This window comes from Myzus persicae, unplaced genomic scaffold (genome assembly GCF_001856785.1).
Source record: "Myzus persicae strain clone G006 unplaced genomic scaffold, MPER_G0061.0, whole genome shotgun sequence".
Lineage (NCBI taxonomy): Eukaryota > Metazoa > Arthropoda > Insecta > Hemiptera > Aphididae > Myzus > Myzus persicae.
In genome coordinates this window covers 1-24,268 of record NW_019104223.1, presented here as the reverse complement: position 1 = coordinate 24,268, position 24,268 = coordinate 1, and the positions used below count along the sequence as shown (strand labels likewise).

The following is a 24,268-nucleotide window of genomic DNA, read 5'->3' as shown; positions in this document are numbered from 1 at the left end:
CGCGATAAACCTTACGATAGGTTTAATACAGCTATAGCGATAGTCCTATAATAGCTATCGCTTCTCTAGAATTAACAAAAATTAGGAAAAGAAATAATATTTTTCCCATCTAAAATAGAATGGTATAATATGTTATTCAATATAGATGGCCAATTGGTACAAAATATGTACAATATTAGCCATTAGGTATATAAACACAATATAATATTATTGTGAATTGTGACTTTATTGTTCGGTATGTTACCGTAAATAATAAATTGGTAAATAGTGTGTATGTAATGTACTAGGTACACTTATATAATTGTGGATATAAGAATATAAAATAATGAAAAAAGTTCTGCAAATTATACAAAATTACGGTATTGTTTGTTTAATATTCTTAGGGGGTCTTTAACTTCAAATCATTTATTTTGGGGGGACTAAGCCCCCGTAAGCCCCCCCCCCGATCTCCGCCTATGGTCACTGTAATGGATGGTGTTCACTTTGAATTCAATGATGTACCTACGTCCTACAGTAATTGTATACGAAAACGATTTTGAGCAAAGAGCCAAAGACGGTCTGTCAGCCTTTAATTTTACTTAGTAATTTAGTACCTATATTTGATGATATTATTGTGATTAAACTATTAAAGTAATTTATTTGATGTTTAATTCATCTAGGTTAAATTCATTTTTGCAAAAAAATTATACATGAAAAATCATTGTGTGTATAAATTATAATAATATTCTAGTTTCAAGTATAAGTTTCAAGTATAGTAGTACGCATGAATAATATTTTTAGATTACAACATAACTTAAATCATTATTCTTGGTTATTTAATAATATGTAATTCCGTCCAAATATAAACATATATTAATAATTTTAAAAAGCCTGTGTTTATATAGGTATTTATTATATTTTAGAATTGTTGTTACAGAATTAACTAATTGTGTGCAGGTTTTTTTAAATTGTTGATCCTTAGCTGTAAAAGTTGAACATTTTATAAATATTAAACTACAATTTGATAAATTTAGTCAAAGTGTTAACTTGAAATACTTATAAAACAAAATCATATCTATGTATTTTTAATATAATTCAACTAATATTGTAACAATATATCAGGAGGCTTTTATTATATTTTCAAGCTTTTTGACCTAACAAATGACATTTTATTGATTTATTTATTTAAAGAGAAAAAAACTAAAACAAATTTAAAATATCTGTAAACAGTTTAAAATGAGTCAAAATATTCTGAAAATTTTACCAAGTATATGAATTGATAAAATAAACAATGGTGTAAATTTCAGGTATTTACAGTTATTCGTTTTTGAATTACGACAAAATAAGAAATGGAGTGAATATAGTCGTAGCCGCGCGTGACAATGTTGTAAAAATGTCAAAGCTCATAAAAATGTAATTTGATTTTTCGGTAGATATTTTTTATTTTGATAAAGGTAGACAAACATATAAGGAATCTTGTATTAAGTTCCCTAATAAAAAATTAATGTGGTTTTACATTTACACTCAATTTTTTTTTTAAATTTCCACTCTCGACAATCTATGAGGAACCTCGAGGAACCTTATTGATGAATATTTTCTAGTTTTTTGACTAGAATTTTTTTTATTGACATTTATGTAGAAAAATAAAAACAAAAATCGAAAATTTTAGATGTCTATAAAATAGCTCAACACGAGTCAACATATTTAAACAATTGTATAGTGTGTAAAAAATGCTAATACAACCATATTGAACCACAGATTATATTAGTTAATATTAATATTTGTTTTAAATCGCTTTAAGTCTGGACATAGACTAATAATCTAATTATTTAATTTGGTTAAAAATAAACAAATAGTATATCATAAAACGTACTGTTTTTTATAGATACGAATTTTATAAGTACTTAAATTACCGTACTATTATTTCTACATTTTTTACTCTTCCGTCTGTAGGCCTTAATGACGCATTGTCCAGTGACCAGTAATAATAAAACATTAAAACAGAGTATAGACTACAATGTAGAGACTAGAGAAGATATCTTCTCTACATCGTGGTATAGACCATGACTAAATGGTATAGACTATATTTATCACAGATATACAGAATAAACTTAGAACTTAGAAACTAGAACTTTATATAACTTTATTCTATATATCTGTGATATTTATAGTCGGCAGTACTGCAGTAGGCATAATCACAGATTATATGAAAATATAATAGATCATATACTCTGTGGCATCATGATAAATTTAATTTAAAATTTTAATTTATAATTTCAATTACCAATCCCCATGCACTTTACGCATGCTAAATTACCGTATGCACCCAGTCCCAACCAGGTCTGAACGTATGGCAACAGTGGTTGAAGCAATGAGTGGCTACAGTGCGTGCAACAAAACAATATTATTGTTTGAACGCATCCTTAAAGCATCATGAATGTTTATACTTTTCGATACCTTTGTAGATTTTTGATTAGACATGTATGTACTATGTGTTGTCGGTCGTCGGGGCTCGGAGTCTGGCTGATATTTTAATATTTAATTCTGAATTCTGATTCTTGTTTCTTTCGAGTCTCGATACTTTGTACATTATAGGGAATGTACCTCTATTCTTACGAGTCGCTTCTTTTTTTCATTTTAATTATTTGATTCAACACGTATTCATTACCAACGTAGTCGATTCTTAAAACCCATCCCGTCGACTGTTAAAATATTATACTCTTCATTTGTTTTTTAAATGTTTTCATCAGATATTTAAACAGCATTATACTTGTTTATTATACGTTTAAGATTATACTCAATTATAGTTACAATCTAGGAATTAATAATATTGCATCCGCCATTCTGAAATCCGAATTTATATGAAAATTTGATTATCGTTAATATGATGTGTGTTTGTTTTCTATCAACCATACAACAATCTTGTAAAAATATAGTTCATTGTAAATTTTTCATTATTTAGATCAAAAAAATGAAATGGACTCGTACCGTAAATATAGTTCGAGACATCATGACTCCCGTCACCACAACAAGCACCACAAACATCGACACCGCCACCATCACTATAGATATGATGAAGAGGAGTATGAATCGCATCGTGTTCACCAGCGACATCACAACCATAGAAGCAGTGATGAAGATAGTGATTATGAGTATAACAGAGTTTCAACTTCAAGAGTTGAGAAACCTCCTTCACCAATGTACCATCATCAACCTACTCGACGGCCAACTACTCCGCCACCGCCACCACCACCACCACCGCCACCGCCACCAACAGTACCAATTATTGAAAAGCCAAAAGAACGCAATTGGAAACTATTGGCCGATCCATTTCTTAGTAAAGCGACCACTAAAGTATATCGCTACGATGGTATTCTAGATCCTCCATATCCTGAATTGCCCAATGACGATCCACGAAAAACATTTAAAACCATTACTTTGCCCATTGAATTGACGGTGCCTAAGTTTAAGGTATGTATATTAGATTAAAAATTCAATCTACTTGTTAGACTTGCTAAAACTCATTCAGTAATTTTTTATTTTTGTATTTATTTTTCTAAAAAGTTATAGGTAATAAATAGTTGATAATACATACTATAAACTAAATTTAAAATACATTAAAATATATTATGGTTAATGGCAGGTAGGTAGGTACGCTTATTTATTATATATTCATTTGTATTATGATTTATGAACAAACATTTTAATTTAAAAACATTTTCCAAATAATCCGTCTACATATCATATACCTGTGTACAGTCTCCTAACACATTTTGAATGGAAAAAAATAGGTAAAAATATATAAAAATATTTGAACAATTTTGTGATAGATACAACAAATGTTTTTAACAAATATGTGAAGTCGTCAATTAAGAGACTGTATTAGAACATTTCACAAGCTATACATTTAATATTTTGAAATATAAAAAAGTAAAGAAGACTTGATAAAACCATTAAACAATCTTTGTATAATAGTTAAAATTCTTATTCTACAATTTACTTTATCAGATAAACACATGTTTTTTATTTTTAATTAATGAAACTGAGTGGAAAGTGTAACATGATAAAGAAAGGTTAGAATTGTTTGATAACCATTTACCACAATATAGTTATATTAAAATATGTAATATGTATGCTAATAATATTATTAGCTTTGCACATACTTTAATAATACATTACTTCTATTTATGTTTGTGTATAACAGATTTATTATATATTTGATAACTTTACATAAATATAATTTTGTTTTAAAATTAAAAATTATCTATTTAAGTAGCATAGGTATTGTTTTTAGAATTGATATTTAAAAAAATGTATATTGTAAATACAGAACAATAATAACATATACCATATACACAATATTATTATAAATTAAAATATTTTAAACTATTTATTAATTGTAAATTTAAGTAGATAAGTAGACATATTACTCATATACTTTACATTTACAAGTTATCTTGTAACGTGTTGTAATAAAAATATTGTTCTTTATTTTATACCAAATTTTAAAGTTTTATTGTATGTTGAATTAAATTTAATAATTACAAAGTAAAATCAGAATCACAAGTAAATTTGTTAATTATATACAGTTTTACTTTTTTCAGTTTAATATTATTTCATATAATATTAGATTTATTTTTGGATAACTTTGATTCAACATTAATAAAATTATTGATGAAATTAAAACAAATTTTAACTTTTACTAAAATAGGTTATTAATGCATTTGCTATTGGTAGTATACATAATTCTTCAAATATACAAAGATTTATTTAGGAATTAAATTAATAAAGGATTTAAAATACAAAATAAAATAGAAATATGTCTGCCGACTGCCGTCTGGTTATATAATGTATTATACTATTCAGAAATGTATGTTAAATTGTTAACAAAACAAAAATAATACTGTCTGAAACAAAATATTATTTTTTTAGCTTGACAGAAACTACATTGGCCAACGTCCTGAAGTCGAAGTAACTTTTTCTAATTTAAACGATAATATTGATAAAGTGTTTCTGACTGACTTGGTGAGTAAATTAACTCAAATTAAGAAAATTTAAATAAATTATGTGAGGATGGAAAGCTTTTTTATTTTTAATTTTAGATTCTTAGTGGAGCAAGAATGTATTAACTTTAAAATGATGTGTGTTTTTTTTATTTTTGTCTTTAATCACGGTTTGTGGTAGTAATAGAGCTTTGATTTTCTTCTACAGCAACTTTTCTGGTGGGAAAGTGAATCTTGTAAGTGCGTTCGGGAGGTCAAAATTTAAAATTCCTAATAGTTGTTTACAGCGACAGTAAAAACAAACAAAAAATTAAGGAAAATGGACATTTTTAGACAAAACCAGTTTTTCAAAAAATTGATTTTGGTTATTTAGTGTTACTAAAAAAATGACCATAAAAACATGAAATTTTCACTGAATGTTTATGTTAGCATTTTTTGTACACACTAAAATTGTCCATCATTTTGAACTATTAATAGGCATATACGATTTTCGATCATTATATTTGTTTTTTTAATCTAATATTCTAATGTCAAAAAATTTTTTTTGCATGTTCAAAAAACTTGAAAATGTAGTGGAAGATGCGTCGTAATTTTTATGAGCATTTGAAGAATTCTTACAACATGGGATATTCACTTGATTTCTCTTGTAGCGATTTTCTTATTTTGTTGTAATTCAATAACAAATAACTGTAGATACTTGAAATTTACACCATATGTTTATTTCATCAATTCATATACTTGATAACATTTTCAAAATATTTTGTCTTGTTTTAAGCTGTTGACGGACATTTTCAATGTCAATAAAGTTGTATTGATTGAGTTAAAAATAGTGAGAATTTAATAAAAAGCTCCTGATATATTTCTACAGTATCAGTTGAAAAACATTAAAAATACAGACACAATTTTTTTTTATAAGAATTTAAAGTTGGAATTTTGACAAAATGCGTAAAAATTTTGCAAATTATTTTGAGTTTGGAATTCATAAAAAAATTTCTTTCAAAATCTAAGATTTAAAAATATAATACAAAATCTCATAAGTTTATTCGGACGATCATCGAAAATGATAGAGGATTTACGCTCAACTTTTTTTAATATTCCTTCTGACAACAACTTACAAGAAACATTGTATTACATTCAAAAGTTTTTTGACCGTGCAAAAATTTTTTATTGACATTAATTTTAAAATGAACAATTAAAAGTCAATAATTTTATATGTCTATTAATAGTTAAATATGATGGTGAATGGACAATTGTATGGTGCTTAGAAAATGCTAATATTGACTATCTTTGAAAATGTTATGTGTTTAAGGTCATTTGTTTTAAAATCATTTTTGTTAAAAACATATTTTGTGTGCAATTTACCATTTTTATTTTTATTTTCATGGCACTTTTGAAAACTTTGGATTTTAAATTTTGAACTCCCAAATGCACCAATTATATTCACTTTTCTATAGTAATAAATACTAAAGTTGAAAATCAAAGCATTGTTTCAACTAATTATCGTTTAAATAGACAAAAAACACACATCGTACAATCAACATTTCAATGCTGAACATTTCTCCTCTCAGAATCTCAGAAAATTTGCTCTTTCGTGTTTAAACAAAAATTCTTTTTGATTTTTAAAAATTTTTGTTTTTGTTTTATTTGTTTTTTTAAAACATTTTCCATCCCTAAATTTATGTCATATTTAAAGTAATTGTGATGCTTTATATTATTCAGCATTATGGTTACTTATTACTTTATTATTATTTGTCTTTGTATATTTTTGTGTTTAAACATATAATTATTTTTTAGTTTGAATTTAGGGGATAACATTTTTTATTTCAAGTTAAGCATACATATTTTACTATATATATTAAACAATGACAATTGTCATTAGTGACAGGTTTATTAAATTCAACAAAGATAAAATGAAAAAGATCATACTATCACTTAAAATTTGCCTGTATCTTTTATCATTTCTATAACATTTTAATAAGATTTTAGCTTATGCAAAAACAAAATTACTGATTTAATAAACAAATTTTCAATGCTCACTGACAAAACTTTAACTATTTTATTATTGCTATGTCTAGGAAGAAGTGAAAATAATTAAAATAATGTTATTGTTTAAATTTTTTACTGTTGAATTATATATGATTCTTTTTACAATTTGTAGGTAGTGAAATTTGGAAAAATAGAATTGTTACAAATATTTTACCACCCAGTCACTAAAAAACATTTGGGTTTAGCCAAAATTATTTTTGAAGAGGCATCATCAGCTAGATACTGTGTTCAAAGGTTAAATGATACGTCTGTGATGGGAAAAGTTGTCAGTGTATTTTTGGACCCTTTTGGTAATAATTTATTTTAGTATTATAATTTGTGGACATTTTTATAACTAAATTATGTATACATTGTACAGCTTCAGAATGTAAATCAATGTTTGACAAGATGACTGAAGAAAAACCGAAACCACTGTTGGAAGTACCTAAAATTAAACCACTTCCTATTTCTAATCGAGATCGACGGTCAAATAAAACGTCTAAATCCAAAGAAGAATCTTCTGTTAAACCTCAGACAGAAGAGAAATCATCATTACCTCCCAAAACAGATACTTACAAAAATTATAGTTATGACTATACCACTCCTTCTCCAGCCACTAGTGACCTTCCGTCAGAGCAAAGTTATAGCAGTGGATATAACAGTATGGGTGGTACTCCTGCTTACAATGGAACTTATCCCTATTCCTATAATAGGTATGAAAGATAAATTATAATTTATTATTTATAATATTTTTGGTTATAATGATAACTTATTTTGAAATGGTGTTTATTGATATTATTTTTTATTTTAAGATATCCTTGCAGTGTTCCCCCAGTACCAAATAATCATTGGTGGGGAGAATCTAGTCCTATACCTCCGCCTTTACCCTCAGTACCAGCGCCAATACCGGTACCTGTACCAGCACCAGCATCTAAGTTGGATTCTGAAGCACAATCAAAATTGGATTTAGATACTAGAATTGAAATGCTACTTAGTGGCATGTCTTCTCAAGGTGCTAGTGTAGAACCTGCATTTTTATCTATTGTGAAAAAAGATCCTGATGATGTTTCTGACATTGTGGAGGACACCATTGATGATGATATTAGTCTGAATCTTCCTCCGCCACCTGGGGATAATGACAATCAATCTGATTTGGATGAAGAAAAAGTTAGCAACGATGAAGAAACATTGCCTCCACTTTCTAATCCTCCATCACCTTTCTTGTCAAAAGATGTGTATATTAGGTGTTTTGAAACTGCAGCTGAACAGTTAAAAATTACTAGAGAAAAGGAGAAATTGGAAGCAAAAAGCTTCTTGAACAATACTATAAGAAATGGTAATATCATAAAAATATAAGATTTTAATTTGTTACGAAAAATTAAAAAATATTTGTATTTGATTTCAGTTATTAATAAGAATATGCATGATTCTTTGCACAGTGATATCAGCTCCAGTGATGATGAATTCATGCTAGGGTCAAGTCCTAAAGGAAATACTCCTGATGATGCAATGAGTTTATCTAGTTTGTCATCCCGTGATGAGAAAATTGTTGAAAATGATCCTAATATACCACCACAATATCCACCATTGCCAAATTATCCACCTCAAGGATATTATTATCCACCACAATTTAACAATCATTATGGATATCAATATTTTCCATACCCTCCTAATTATCCATATGGTCCTCCGTTACCTAGAGCTGAGTTTTATGAACCAGAAGTACCACGCGATAGGCATGAAAATAAAAATTATCCTGCAGAACTAAGAAAGTATGTATTACTAATTACAAAAACAGTCATTTATTATTCATTTATACATTTTTATTTTAGAAATTTAATGAAAGCAGTGTTATGTGAGTTAAGGATTATTATTAAACGGGACCTTATGAAGAAAATGGGGACAGCTGTGGCTTTTAATACTCTGGATCAGTGGTGGGATGAAGCTGAAAGGCAGTCAAAAGTAAATTTAATCTACTTGAATTTGTTTTGAAGTTATTAACATTTTTGAAAATATTTATAGTCTACTAATGTGACTAACGAAGAGCCTAAATCTGCACAACCAGCTCCTAACCTTAATAGCATCTTGGAAGCTGGAACAGAAGGCTTAGAAACGTTGGCCCTAAGTGGATTAGGTTTAGGGTTCCGAGCAGCTATTCCTAAAATGCCATCATTCCGTGTAAGTTATATTTTTTTTATATGTTTATACTATTTTTATTATTATAAGTATTGTCAAGAAAGATGGTTGAACAGAGAAGACATACGTCTAGAAGTTTTAACAAGAAAGATATTTTAAATTCTCATAAAGATGATGAATGTGAAAGTATTGGTTGTACTATATGTTTTTATTGTGTATGAAATTTTTAGGAGAAATATATGCTTTAATGTTCTACTTATATTGAAATTAATGGTGGGGAAAAAAATTCAAGAAAATGAAAATATTTATGCATAACTCGATTTTGACAAAAATACCATTTTCTATTCATAATTTAATTCTTAAAGCACGTTTAAGCAGAAAGCAGGCTAACCGCGCTGTAAAATATTACAACCAAATCGCTGCCCGTCGCCTTCCGAGTACTAGTCTGCGAGGCAGTCTGCTCTCTGTTTGACCTCACCTTAAAAATATTTTGACTATTTTCAAGTTATTGATAGATATTTTAAATAAAATATTTTTATGTTTGGTCAAAAAACATAATAATGCAATACTAGGTTCTTCACAAATTTTGCTTACACAAACTACAAATAAAAGTTAAGCGTGAAGCTACATTCATTTTTTATGATTGTTTTGTTTATATTTCAAACTTTAACTAATTTGTTGACATGTATCACGTGTCTTTAAGAACTGGGTACATTCTATACCTCAGTTAGGCTACTTTACTCAATACCCTTTACATATTTTTGGATTCTGTCTGCACAGAGATTGAGAGATCCTCTTCCCTCAAACAGAATTTAAAAAAATGTATAGACTACTGAGTAACATGGGTAATTTAATTATACAGTGTACCCTGTATTTGAGGACGCACAGTAGACTAACAGACCGTCTTCAGAATACAAAATGTTAGCTTTAATACTTAATTTGCTTTTATATACTTATTAATAAAATATAATTTGATTTGAATTTTCAGAGAAAAAAGAAGGAACCATCACCTAAAAAAACTAATGAACAACAGGATTACGGAAGTGATCAAGAAGAAATGGTTATAACTTCTGACAATGAAGCCAAAGATGTACGTTTAATTTATTTATTAAATACCTGTTAGTAAATATATTTATTTGGTTCAAGATTGATGATGATGAAGTGACTAGACCTACATTTGCGGAACGAAAACGTTTGGGAAGAGACCTGTTTGACAGTGATAGTAATTCTTCTACTTCTGAACCATCAGTTCATAGTTCTTCTGAGGAAGAATCTAGTAACGATAGCTCTAGTAATGAGGAGGGTTCATCTGATGGATTTGTCTGGCAAAATAAATTGAAAAAGTTATGTAAAACTATGACAATGGATGATTTTGATAGAGTCAGGTAAGCAAATTTCAATGAATAATTAAAAAGTTGAATTTACTATGTAAAATATGTTCTATGAGCATTAAATATTTATATTTTAGGGAGCTCACGCCTACTGGGAACAAAACTCCTGTGGAAATAGATAATTTACCGAGTTCTGATGAAGAAGGATCATTTGTGAAGTATAAACGTGATGATAGAGCTGTCAAACGAAAGATTGAAGTTGAGCATTTGGATACAGAAGTTGAACCCAAAAAACGTTTATTGAATGGAGATAAAACCCCCACTGAAGAAACCCCAAGTGGGGTATTTTCAGATCACTCGTATTGTATGCCTCAACAGGTATACAGTCCACCTCCTATATCTGATTGGGAAACCGAAGTCGACATAAATGATAAATCTAAGAGTGTAACAGCCCAACCAGTAATAAATGAACAGAAAATACCAGAAGTTTTTCCAAAAAAATTAAAACGGCCCTTAACTGTCAAAGATAACAATAAAATAGAAAACAAAGATCAATCAATTGTACAAAAACTTCGTGATAACCAAGTCAAAACTAAATACTTCATCAAACGAGATATGGTACAAGAAGCAACTGTATTATTTGAGTTCCTTACTAAGGGTATAGATGTGGAAGACATTGGCTATTTAAAACAAAGCTATGATTCATTGTTGTCCAATGATACTGTACACTACTGGATGAATGAAACACATTGGGTCAGCCATCCAGATATCCTTTTAATACAAATAATAATTATTATTTTTAATTTAACAATAATATGTATTGTCTTTTATAATTTTATTTTTATGGCTTATACTGGGAAGTGTGTAGTATGGATTTGATAAGGTTATACTACAACAGTTAAAGGCATCATAACATTAAAAACAAGTCTGCTTGGATTTAAAGCCTATTATAATCTAAGAAATAAGTATGGGTCCCACATTTAAACAACTGGAAAATATGTGTGCGTCTTGGAGCAGCAACATATGTTTTTACTTGTAAAAGTGTCTATATTAATACAACTATTTTAATCGATAAAAATCATATTTTTAATTGATTCTGTTGTGTATTTATGATGATGCTTGTTGGATTTTAATTTCGATCTACTTTTTAGGTTTTTTTTAAATATTTAAAACTATTTGAGTGCATTTTGTATAATTATGTTTTTGTCTGCAGTGGAATGCAGGAAAATGTATTTTAAATTAAGAATTCTATAACAAAATAAAAATATTTAATTTAAAATTCGATTTATACATACAAGATATGCACAAGATAAAAAAACAAAATTTTAAAATGTTATTCTAAGTTAATGAAATAATTATGTTAATCAAGCAACTTTAACACATATAACCTAGGTGGTTGTAAATTTATCAGCTCTATGATGTCATGAAGATATTTTTAAGTTCTCATTATCTCAATGAATAATCATTTTTTAAAATTTTTATCAGAGAATATACAATCTATACATAATAGCATAATAAGAATATGTGCTACGATAAATTTAGAAACCTGAATAGAGCGAGGGAAGAAACCATTCAGTGATCTCGCTTCCTTTTGCTTAATATATTTACATATTTATTTTTTGAAACTTGGATTCTTTCTTAATCATTGTGTTTTGATGCTTTTAATTTTTTAATAAAAGGAAAAACAGTTATAAATTATAATTAAAGAAAAATAAAATTTAATATTTAAGCTAGAAATTACTGTCTTTATTCGAAAATTATATTAATATGAAATAATTTTTACTTAGAGAACATGCCGATTCTGCACATGACCCTGCTACCAAAATCAGTAGTCGTGTAGAGATGCGCAGAATTGATTTTGGTAGGTGTGTGGCATGTTTTCTTAATAGACAAAATATAGTTCAGAATTTTTTTTTAGCCTTTTAAAAGGTTAAGATTAACAAATGGGTTTAAATTGTAAATGAAGTAAACAGAAATGAATTTAATTTTGTATATAGTTTTTTTATTAACAAGTTAAAGTCTTCCTTTACTTATTAACACTGACAGCAGTTCCAAATCAGCTTCCACGCAAAAAGAAAAAAGATGAATGGAAAGTTCACGATACGGGATGTGGTAGAACTGAAGGTTATTATAAAGTGGACAGTAAACAAAAAGCCAACCATAAGGTAAATATTGCTTTTACCTCAATTTATTTTGTAATTTAAACAAGGGTAAATTCACCAAAAGTAAACATAATGAAAATGTTTACTTAACTCTAACATAGATTTATTTTTATTTTAGTATCATTTTGGACATACAATTGCTCAATTAAATCGTATCACAGAGCTTAAACGTGTAAAAGAATCTACTGGCAAAATGTTAGCTCTTTCTCGTGAAGCACGGAGTAACCAGAGAAGGTTATTAACAGCATTCGGGGCTACATCAGACAGTGATTTGCTCAAATTCAATGTGTTAAAGTTCCGTAAGAAACAATTGAAATTTGGAAAATCTGCTATTCACGATTGGGGTTTGTTCGCTATGGAGTCTATTGCAGCTGATGAAATGGTTATCGAGTATGTAGGGCAAATGGTTCGCCCTGTAGTTGCTGATCTACGTGAAAGACAATATGAAGCTACTGGAATAGGTAGTTCGTATCTGTTCAGAATAGATTTGGATACTATTATTGATGCTACCAAATGTGGTAATCTGGCACGATTCATTAATCATAGTTGTAATGTGAGTATTTTAAACATTATACAAACAAAAATATTTTAGCTAATTAGAAACATAAAATGAGTTTTTCCTTTCTTGAAAAATTACCAAATTAATAAAAATATAATACAATTTAAATACAAAATTTGTAACCAATTATATGCTTAATATCTATTCAACTTTCTATTTTTCTAAGTCATTATTTAATATCATATAATTTATCAAGTTTAATAGATTGCTATAGTAGATAGACATCTTAACAGAATTTTAGATTCTGAGCGAAGAATGCATTAATCTTACAATAATGTCTGTCCTTTGTTATACCTTTTGAAGCAGTAAAAATGTTAAGATTTTCTGGCAAAAATGTGAATCTAGTTAATTACTTTGGAGGGTCAAAAGTAGAAAATTGCCTGGAATTTTCTTAATCATTAGAGGAGGAAAAAAATAGTGAAAAACTGGAAATTGTATGCAATCACAGTCCTATCAAAATTGATTTTCTTATTTGGTGTTAATTCAGAAGTGAATGACCGTTGAAACATTAAATTTAATATATAATATATGATATATATTATTATCAATATTTATAGAAAAATATGTGCTTGGACACCAAGCTTTAAAATGCATGTCCTTCATAACTTATTATTTATTATATTTTATACACACAATATTTTCAAAACATTCAGATTAATTGTATACTATTGCCTATTTAAACCACAAACATATCACAGCATTCTACTATAAGTAGAATCAATTTTAAAAATAAATTACAATTTTTTTTTTTTTCAAACCACGTGAAGGCTCTTCTTATAACGATTAATGATCTTTAACAATAAATTTCAGATGTGTACATAAATATTAAATTTTAGTTAATATAAAAAAAAAAAATGTTTAGGTTATCACTCCCAGTGGATAGGACCTCGTTTTCGGTGATACAGTCGTCTTATCAATTTTTCACCTAGTAGAATTTGCCATTCCTCAATTCAGAGCGTCAACCGTGCATCAGGCCTCAGCAATTACAATATGTAATTCAAAATTCAGATGCACATAAAAAGTTTTCATAATATCCACCTACAACAACTTTTACTAGGAATCTTGTATTACATTTTCAAGTTTTTTGACTGAGCAGACATTTTTTTAATGACATTAATTTATAAAAATTGAAAATTTCATATGCCTTAACATTTCATGGTGTATAGAAAATGCTAATCTAAAATGTATTCAGTGAAAATTTCATGTATCCATTAATGGTAATTATTTTCTGGGTTACACCAAAAACCCATGTCAATTTTATCAAAAATTTCGATTTTTACTTAATTCTTTTTTTGGTTTTCCCTGGAAAATATTGTGATTTTTAAACCTGTTGATGAATTCACCAAATATTTACACTTTTCCACTGGAAAAGATAGTCAAGTTGAATTTTGAATCATTATTTCAACTAATCGTTTACAGTCAAAAAAAAAAATAACACAGTTGCAAAATCAATACATTTTTCTTGCCCTGATGTTTTGCCCAGAATCTAAAAAAAGCTATCCCAGCAAATTAACAGAACCTAATTTAATGTAAAGAATATTCTTTTTTGTTAATATTTTTATCCTGTAGTAGTTTTTTGTGGCCAGTTATTGTCAGTGAATCATTAAAGTTATTGCAATTCTTAAAAATTTGGCATGTTTATGTAAAAAAAATATTTAAATTTTCTTCTTTTATGATAATGTCAAAGCACTATTATTTTGTTTCTCCCCCCCCCCCCCTGATGCACACAACAACAAATTAGTAGTCAGTAGAATCTAGGCCATTTATATGTTACCTACCTTATAGACTTCAAGTTTGATAAAAGGTCAACTCTTTAATATTAAAGGCTAAAAATAGAAGATTGGTCCCGCTGAACACAAATTTGCTAAGTAGCGTGTTTGTCAAAATGAAAACAGATAATGAGCTCTGAAACTCTTATCGTTTCAGCATAATATTCTTAAACCTTTCATTTTCAAAGAGTATTACAAAATTAAAACCAAATATGGCCTTGAATATCTTTCAGTAATATATTTTTTTATTGCAGCCTAATTGTTATGCCAAGATAATTCAAATTGATGGACAAAAGAAAATAGTCATATATAGCAAGCAGCCAATCGGTGTAAATGAAGAAATAACTTATGATTATAAATTCCCACTCGAAGATAACAAAATACCATGTTTGTGTGGAACCCATTGTTGCCGTGGAACGCTCAACTAGTAGGAGAATTCTTATTAAATAAGTTGTGATTGTTTTATAATTGTTTGACAAATTGTACATAAAACTTTTGCTAATTTGATTTAAATGAATGTGACTGATGTACAAGTTTTTGTTTTGCATCGCTTCATCCATATGAAGTGCTCGTATTTTTTTTTTTTAACGATTTTATTACTATATGTACATAATACTGTAAAATTATTAAATATGTATTATTAATATAAAAACAGTTTCATGTTTTATTTATTGAATAAAAAAAAAATATTATTTTATTTCCAAATATATTTTAAACAAAAATAATGATAGAAAAATCAAAATAGCTTTTGAATGTCAATGATTTGGTCTCAGACTAGATCAAAGAAAAAATGTAAATTATATAAATAAATAAATGTTTTCCAAAAATATTTAAGTGTTGTGTTTGTTTAATATCGAAATGTATATTGGTATAAAGAAGATATATATAATATATAAGCATTTAATAAATATAATTTTACTTTCTTAATTTTTAATCAAGTTAGTATGGTAGTTGAAATGAAAGTCTGAATTTTGAAAAATTCAAGAATTTGAATTAAGTAGGGAAATAATTAAAATGTAACTCAGTAATAATGAGTAACTGGGTAATTAAGTTAGCTTTAATTAAAATATTAATGAAAGATATTTGATAACACCAAAGTGGTATAACAATTTGTTAACACAAAAACGTTCCAAAATGTCTATTGTTTAATTTTTCTCCTAAACTATGATAGCTAAAAAGTTTGCTGATAGCTTATTAAAAAGAAATTATCAAATTGATACAAAATATGAAATAAAAAAATTATTTGATTTTCACATTTAGTCTAGTTTTTTACAACTGGATCAACTATGTTTAAAACATTCACCTACACTGCCGATCACGGATCAGCGTTGGTAGTAGGGCTCTTCTGTCCACCGCCGATCCATGATCGTTACAGTGCATATTGAAAATACCCTCATATAATAATTTGGCCATAAGGCTACTGCTTTATTATTTATCAGGCCATTTAGAATATATTAACAAATTTCTTTTCAGTCGGTTTTTTCATATACTTTTATTGTCCGCGTATGTTATCCGTAGATACGTGGCATGTGGCACCAGATTAGAAATATATGTGTGGCAGTGAACGCGTTCTATGATAAGGATAATTAAAAAAATCGTAAAAAATAAACCACATGCATTCAATCAATGTTTTCACAATCGATATTTATATCTTACTAAAAACCAGATTTACAAATTAGCTATTTTAAATTTTATAAAAAAATTGACCATCAGTAAAATATTTTTTTTATTTTCAGGTTTAAAAATAAAAAATGTTATATTATTATACATGTAACACAAGTGTCAATAATTAATATTAATTATTAATTCATAGATAGGTATTGTTTATTTTGGTACAAAATTATCAAGGGAAGGAATTTTGATTTTTTAAATAATTTAATTGGGATTAAGGTGGTCAATACAAAAGATTTAACAGTATAAAATATAGGTGTCACTAATTAATTAATTTTATAGTAGTTTGTATAACATACATATGAATGGAAGGTACAATGTTAGAATTGCATTATTTCAAAAAATCTTTAGGCAAAGTTAATAGTTTGAAATAATTAATATTCATAATCAGTTACAATTAAATGGAGTCAGTTTGTACGTCATATAATTGTTATTAAAACATTCATTTAAACAGAGTTGAAAATTTCAAATGGTTATTTATTTACATTGGAAATTAAAACAATATTTAATCAATTTACTTTTAATCAGTCAAATACCAAACATTAATTCTATACTAAGAACAAAAAAAAAAAAACATAAAAACTTAAAATTAAATTTTAAAATAAAAAAGAAAGATATAATTAATATTTAATCTAAAATAATACATTTAAACCTAAATTACCAGTTCATTTCTCTCAGTGGAGAAGACTGAGCAACTGGTTTTACAGTTTTAAAAGTATTACTTTTAAGTACATAAGTTTTGTTTTTGGGAGCAATATTCTCAGCATCAACACGTCTGCGAGGTGTGGCCAAAGCATCTAAACGGTTCTTTGATAAACCACTTGTCTTTAGTTGATTAATTTGTAATTTAGCTGCCATCGCATTCTTTTCCTGTAAACATTTTGAATACAAAAATTACATTGATTTTTTTAAATTTTAATTATTAGTTTAAAAAATTACGATTTATCTTATGAATTTAGATCTAATCATAAATATGTTTGTTACTTGTTAGGAAAACAAGAAAAAATTCAGATTTTTTAAACAACACCTACAAACTAAATTATTCAACTCACATTTGTCAAATCAATTATTTTTCTTTCCAAATCGTCATGTTTTTTAGCAATTTCTTCAAGTTGAATGTTTCTGTCACGTGTTCTAAGGAGACAGAACAATAATATATTTTTACATATTTAATTAATTTAAAAAAAAATGTAATGTTTACTTTTCATATTTCTCTAAAAGTTGTTTGTAGTTTGGACCTTCTGGATCTGTATTTTCTATATCCAGTTTAAGTTTTTGAATAATGTCTTTTACTTCACCATCGACCATAGATTCTAATTCATCCAAAGCAACCAGAATATATCTCATTTTAGCTAACCAATTATCTTTGACTGCTTCAGAAATCTTCATATAATCATTAACTTTTTCAGTAAGTTTATGTTCAACAATGGCTATTTGTTCAGCGGCCAATTTTTCAAAGGATTTCTTTTCACCAATTTCTTCTTGCAAACGCGCAATTTCATTCTGTAAAATCTCATTATGTTTGCATGTTTCGCGTAAACGTTGGCAAACTGCATATAAAGCAGCTTGGGAGTTTTCAATGACCATTCTACACACACGGTTTTCCAATGCCTCTGAACAAGCACTGCGACATGTATTAATGTAGTCTTTACACGTGTCAGTAGTACTTTTAGAATCATCTAGTTTTTCAATGTCAACAAGAGCTTTAGTAAGGTTAGAATCTAGTTTTTTTAATTCCAAAAGATGTTTAGCTCTTATTTTCGTTGAGCCAATTCTTGTTGAGTTAGATTCTGTGGTGGTGTTAGATTTTTTAGAACATTCTGTGTAAACTGAACTTTGCGAACTGTAATTAAAATACAAACAAATTTCAAATAGTAATAATAAAATAAAATAGATGTATTCATTTATGTTAAGAATAATTTATAGAAGATACACAAATTGTTTTATAGTAAAAATATGCATCAGCCACCTTCAGGTATAACAAATTAGGAAGGGACACATGAAAAAAAAAATATATATATTACACTAGGTTTTTATCCTACCATACCTGAAATTTGATGCAATTTTAAACGTTGAGTGAACTTTTACTGGTTTTTTGGCAGTCTAAAATATAAATACATCAAATATTAATTTAATGATATAGTTATGAAATAAGGTATTAATTATACTACCTATACCTTTGAATATATTATCCATATATTTTATTTTGAAAATTATTGTACATTTACCCATATATATTTAGCTATATACTATATCCATACACAAACATTTTGTAAAATTAAAGAACTATATGTAATCAACAAATATTTATTATTATTTTAGTAAATTTAAAAATACTATTAAATAATAAATATTAATAATATTATCATATTTCTAGCTTGTTTTGATGTAAATCAAAAGCATAAAGAATAATATACAACTTCTAAAACTTCCAAGCATATTTATTATTAATGGTGTTACCCATAGTCAATGGCAATATTTAAGACCCGTTCAAGGTGTGATCTACTGACAAACCGTAATTGTTGATAATGTTGTAGATAGAACATGTTTAAGCCTAATATAATAATACTTTAAGCAAAGCTCAGTAAAAAATAACCAACAGAATTATTGAAATCGAGTGCAGACTCAGTGGGTACTTGATTTGTCTTTTCTTCATGACAACAAGACTGATATTTTTCTTGGTAGAACAAAAGATATTGACAAACTCTCTTTTCAATTATGAAAAGAGAAGTGGAAATCGGTACAATGAAATACAGCAATCAGTGGCTAGCATATTACAGAACTCTGAGACTATAAATGTATTCACCAAACTGAATCATACTGAAAATGTTGTGGATTCAAATATTGGAGTTCATATTCATTATTAGGATCATTGCGGAAGTTATTTAAGAACAATTGCAACTTAACTGTTAATGGTGCATCTCTACTATTAGACCACCAAATAAAAGAAGAAAAATGGTCATGTTACCGCCCAATGCAAAAATCAAATAGGTATCAGCATAAACTTAAGAAGCAACGTTTTATTATTTTAATAAGTATGCTACTATTTTAAGTAGCATAGATAAAAAGGTAGTCAGTAGATCCCACATAAGACCCCAGTCCCCAATATTTATTATTTATATAAAATCTAACGAACACCTTATAATACAAAATTAATAAAATCAAAACTGTACTTACTCGTGGAACAGAAGGTTCTTTAAATCTTTCTGCTTTGTCAAATTTAGAACCTTTAACAAGTTTTGGACATGGACTTTTTGGATCATATGTTCCAGGTGGTGGTGCACAACCTAATAATAACAAACATATTTTATAAATAAACATTTGGGAATAGGTTATTTTAACAATAGGTAAATCTAATTGCAGGATTTTTATGTTGTTTATCAAGTAAGCATTCTCCCCGGTATTATCTTACCTATTCAAATTGTTTTTCCTAATTGCTATGTATTTGAGAATTTGGCGTTATGTAATAAATTAGTTACTTACTCGAGACTTCGTTAAAACGCTTGATTTTACTCTTCACAAACGACATAATTGAATTGGCTAGGCAGTAGGTAAATCCGATACAAATAAAATAAATATAGAAGAATAAACCGGCTAACAGGTTTAAAAAAGGATGAAATAAAAATACACACTTGTCGCCTAATATGAAATGAAAAAAAAATTATTACAATAAAATTAACCGTCTAATTGCAGTGGCACGAAACACAATATCTGAATAACGTATTGCGGTCTACACTCTACGAGACCACAAGTCCACAACCAAAAGACGTTCGAATGGTAATAAAGGTATCGAGCGCCAAAAACGAAAACAAAAAGGGGTTCTTTTCGAGGGATGTGGGGTGAATTGGGATTTGTCCGTTGGAGCTGACAGTCTGGCCGTCTGGGTCCAAGCAAAAGGTGACTAAAGAGTGGGGACAATATTATTCAACAATGTAAATAAAAGAAAACCGTTGAAGAATAAAATAACGGTTTTTCATGGGTCGAGATAGCGGTTATCAGGATCAAAGACGTTCGTAAAGCAAGTCCCGCGTATGAACAAGTAGTAAATAATAAGCAGTAGGAAAATATTATTTTTAGTCTATCCCGTTCGTACGAATTAACTGAATTAAAATATTCTCACAGACTCACAGATGTAAATAATTATCTATTGTTATCTAAATGTGTGGATAAAGTAAACCTTGGATTAAGATTTAAGACTTATCTACTGCAGACTTTTTATGCTTTCGACTTTTTTAACAGGAACTCTTTTCCTGGGACTTTTTACTCCCTATTTTTTATTTACCGTGATTCACCGCCACTACATAGTACGTACCACAGATATACAAATTGTATTTTCAACGTATCCTTATCATCATGACCCTGGTTGGTTTGGTTTTTTTGCCTACTTCCTTAGTAAATTTTCTTCTTGTATCTTCCTGCTGAAGTTTTGACTTGTGAGTTTCATTAATTATTTCACTTTTTTGATTCATACCCATTTTGCCGAATCCCAATTCTGCGACAAATATAACAGTTTTTAAATATTTTTTATATTATTTTATTAATATAAGTTTCAATTTTCCCGATTTGCCGACAGGTGACAATAGTTTTATCGAAAAAGGGTATAACAGCGATAAATATTATGATAATATGATTAATGGTATGTTGTCGATGAAAGTTGAAAGGTACTATGTGTCCATGTTTATAAGATACTGACGACTGACATACTGTACTATAGGTACTAATTGTGATTATCTATGCGGCTATACAACATATATTAAAAAAACTTAAAAAAACAAAAATTAATTAATTGAAATACACAAAATGAACGTAATATTTGTAAAAATGAGCTTAAAAATGCAATTAAATGCATTTAACACAAAAAATGCTAAAAACGCATTCGAAATTGTTGTATCACGAAACAAATTTAATTTTTGGTTAGAATTGAATAGCACGCTTATTGGTCTAAAACGTATAAAAAATACGCGTGCTGCAGTCCCCTTAAAGAAAAAATGCAGGTCATTGAGGTCAGCAAAATCCTAGCTCTAGTAATAACTAACAAGCAATACACAAATATGCCTGAATTAACAATGGAAATAACACATTACAAGCGATAAACGTGTCGTGTGTGTATTGAACATTTTTGTTGTGCTTAGTTATTACAGCACCATGCACAATGCACATTGTCTCAAACAGTCATTGTTTGATATAATTCAGTTAGGTAAATCAATTTTAAATGTTTTATCACAACAATATCAGATACTAATTATTATTTATTAGTATAGTTACTGTGATTATAGTAATTATTGCTCAAAATCTTCATTCAAATAGTTGGTTAATTTTTATAATCTAAATATATATTATATTATACACAGTGAAATATAAAATTGTATTTTTTAATTGAATAAAGTTCATCGGTATTTTATACGATTGTATAACAATATCCATTGCTATTCAATATTTTCGAGGATAAATAGAGTTTAATTTCATAAGAATGTTCTCAAAATCCATAGCGGCAACTATAACATCACCTGCAGAATATTTCGGTGCCTAGTGTGCCTACTGCCTACATGCAGTCTCATCTAATAAAATATATTTCGCAGCACATACTTCGTAATAATTTTTTGTTCACATATTTTGTTGGTACACTATTATAAAGGTTAGAGACTTACAATGTAGTTACGATATTCACAAGCTACTTAAATTAATTTTACACTAGGCTGTTGAATGTTGATGCGTTTGATTATAATACGAGGTGTGTTCAATAAATACCCAAACTAAAATTATTACAGAAAAACCTCTTACGTTATCGAAAATGTTGTTTCACCAAAATAAACTAGAGATAATGTCATGATGACATTAAAAATTATTATTTTTGGGAGCATTGTAGTGAAGCGTAAAAACATTATTTTAAAGGCGATCCATTTAAATAGTTTGTAAGTTTTAATTAAAATGTTTAATACATTTTGTCTAGGTTTTCATTGAACAGTGAACACACTGTCTGCTAGAGCCAAAAATAAATAATAATTAGCAAATTCTGCAACTCAACAGCAAAAACTAAAGACCGACTTTAATTGACATTGCACCTGTGTTTGCACTTTGCACACAAGATGAATTTTGATTCAAATCTGATCAAATATTGTGTATTTGTGTTGCATAAAGTATCAACCTGAGTTGTGTACTTTCTGGATATTTCATTTCAGAACGTAGTTTTTCTTTGTACAAACATATTTTAAGTAATATAAGATATAACTGTAAAGAACCTAATTATTTGGAAATCTATTTGAATATCAATTTTAATACCTACAAAAGTTTATTTTTTTGGTACAATATAATAGAGTCAGGGGGGACGAACTCTATAGATGTAGTTATGGTTCTGTATAAACTAGTAGTTCAAAATCGTACCTCCGGTAGCGCTCTATACTTTTAGTATACTTTCAGTATTATCATTGATTGTAATGATATCAGAATTTCTATTATCTAGTATCTACACTTCTTAAACATTTTTGTTTAATTTTAACGAACTTTCAACTTAACGTGAAATTTGAATTCTACTTTTCAATTTGTATTGTCAGTGTTCTACAATTATTAAAAATGCCTTCTTCAAAATGTTGCGTTTTAAATTGTAAAAGTACCGATAGAAAACATGTGTTCCCTCAAACTGACAGCGATTTCATAATTTGGGTTGAGCGTTGTAACAACCCAAAACTTTATGAATTAGATAAATCTGTGATTCGACGCCGTTATGCGGTTTGTCACAAGCATTTTGACAAATGTTGTGAGAGCCCAGGGACAAAAAAACTAAAAAAGGGTTCACTACCCACTTTATATTTGCAGAAAAGTAATATTAATACCTAATCATCATAATATATATGTCTGTAAACTTGTTTAAACTATGTTGCATGATTGTTTAGTGCAGGTAGAGCCTGCATAGGACTCAATACTTGACTGAAATTATTTATTTAAAAAAAGTAATAACTTATTTTCTAAAAAAAAAACCAATTGAAATAATTGAACTGTCATTATTTTTTTATAATTGTATTATGTGTAGGTATATGTGTTGTGTCCAAATTGTGTTAAATTAACCAGATTATTGCATTATTTGTAATGTGTTCAATACTAACTAGATTATTGTAATAATTATATTGTTCAAATAAAATATAGTTATTGTTGGTTCAAAGTTAATGTATTTATGTGTGTAAACTTATTTAAACTATGTGGCATGATTGTTCAGTGCAGGTAGAGCATAAGGTTCAAAATTTAATTTAAGTTATCAATTTAAAAAGAGTAATAACTTATTTTATAAAAAAAACTAATTAAATGATTAAAGTGTCTTTATTTAGTTATAATTGCATTATGTGTATTATGTGTGTAGTTTCTAAATGTTGTTAAATTAACCAGATTACTGTAATAATATTGTTGGAATAGAATATAGTTTTATTGTTGGTACAACGTTTATGTATTTATGTTTGTAAACTTAAGTTAAACAACTGTTTAAACTATGTGGCATGATTGTTTAGTCCAGGTAGAGCATTGGGTTCAAAACTCACTTAACAAGACATACCTGGTAACTTATAAATATTTAATCAATTGTAAATCCAATTACCATATTCTAACATAAGTTTTTATGATATTCACAGTTCAAGTTCCATCGTCT

At 27.9% G+C, this 24,268-nt stretch overlaps 2 protein-coding genes across 3 annotated transcripts; one reads left to right on the top strand and one right to left on the bottom strand.

Annotated features, from left to right (window-relative positions):
* The first annotated feature begins 2,440 nt into the window (after positions 1-2,440).
* On the top strand, positions 2,441-15,793 carry LOC111040191 (histone-lysine N-methyltransferase SETD1B). Of its 2 annotated transcripts, XM_022323991.1 has the most exons (15): positions 2,441-2,868; positions 2,942-3,450; positions 4,912-5,004; positions 7,141-7,318; positions 7,387-7,720; positions 7,820-8,343; positions 8,413-8,779; positions 8,840-8,969; positions 9,030-9,185; positions 10,132-10,233; positions 10,290-10,528; positions 10,612-11,240; positions 12,515-12,639; positions 12,755-13,189; positions 15,219-15,392. In XM_022323991.1, the coding sequence occupies exons 2-15, from the start codon at positions 2,956-2,958 to the stop codon at positions 15,390-15,392; spliced, it is 3,981 nt and encodes a 1,326-aa protein (XP_022179683.1). In that variant the 5' UTR covers positions 2,441-2,868; positions 2,942-2,955. The 2 variants fall into 2 exon arrangements, with proteins under 2 accessions (XP_022179683.1, XP_022179685.1); XM_022323993.1 differs by lacking the exon at positions 2,441-2,868 and having other exon boundaries at positions 2,956-3,450; positions 15,219-15,793.
* Positions 15,794-17,037: 1,244 nt separating this feature from the next.
* Positions 17,038-20,545, bottom strand: LOC111040194 (hyaluronan mediated motility receptor-like). The gene is made up of 6 exons (XM_022324000.1): positions 20,119-20,545; positions 19,813-19,922; positions 18,683-18,738; positions 17,837-18,478; positions 17,688-17,769; positions 17,038-17,505 (listed from the first exon to the last, which is right to left on the bottom strand). The coding sequence occupies exons 1-6, from the start codon at positions 20,162-20,164 to the stop codon at positions 17,293-17,295; spliced, it is 1,149 nt and encodes a 382-aa protein (XP_022179692.1). The 5' UTR covers positions 20,165-20,545; the 3' UTR covers positions 17,038-17,292.
* Between the last annotated feature and the right edge of the window lie 3,723 nt (positions 20,546-24,268).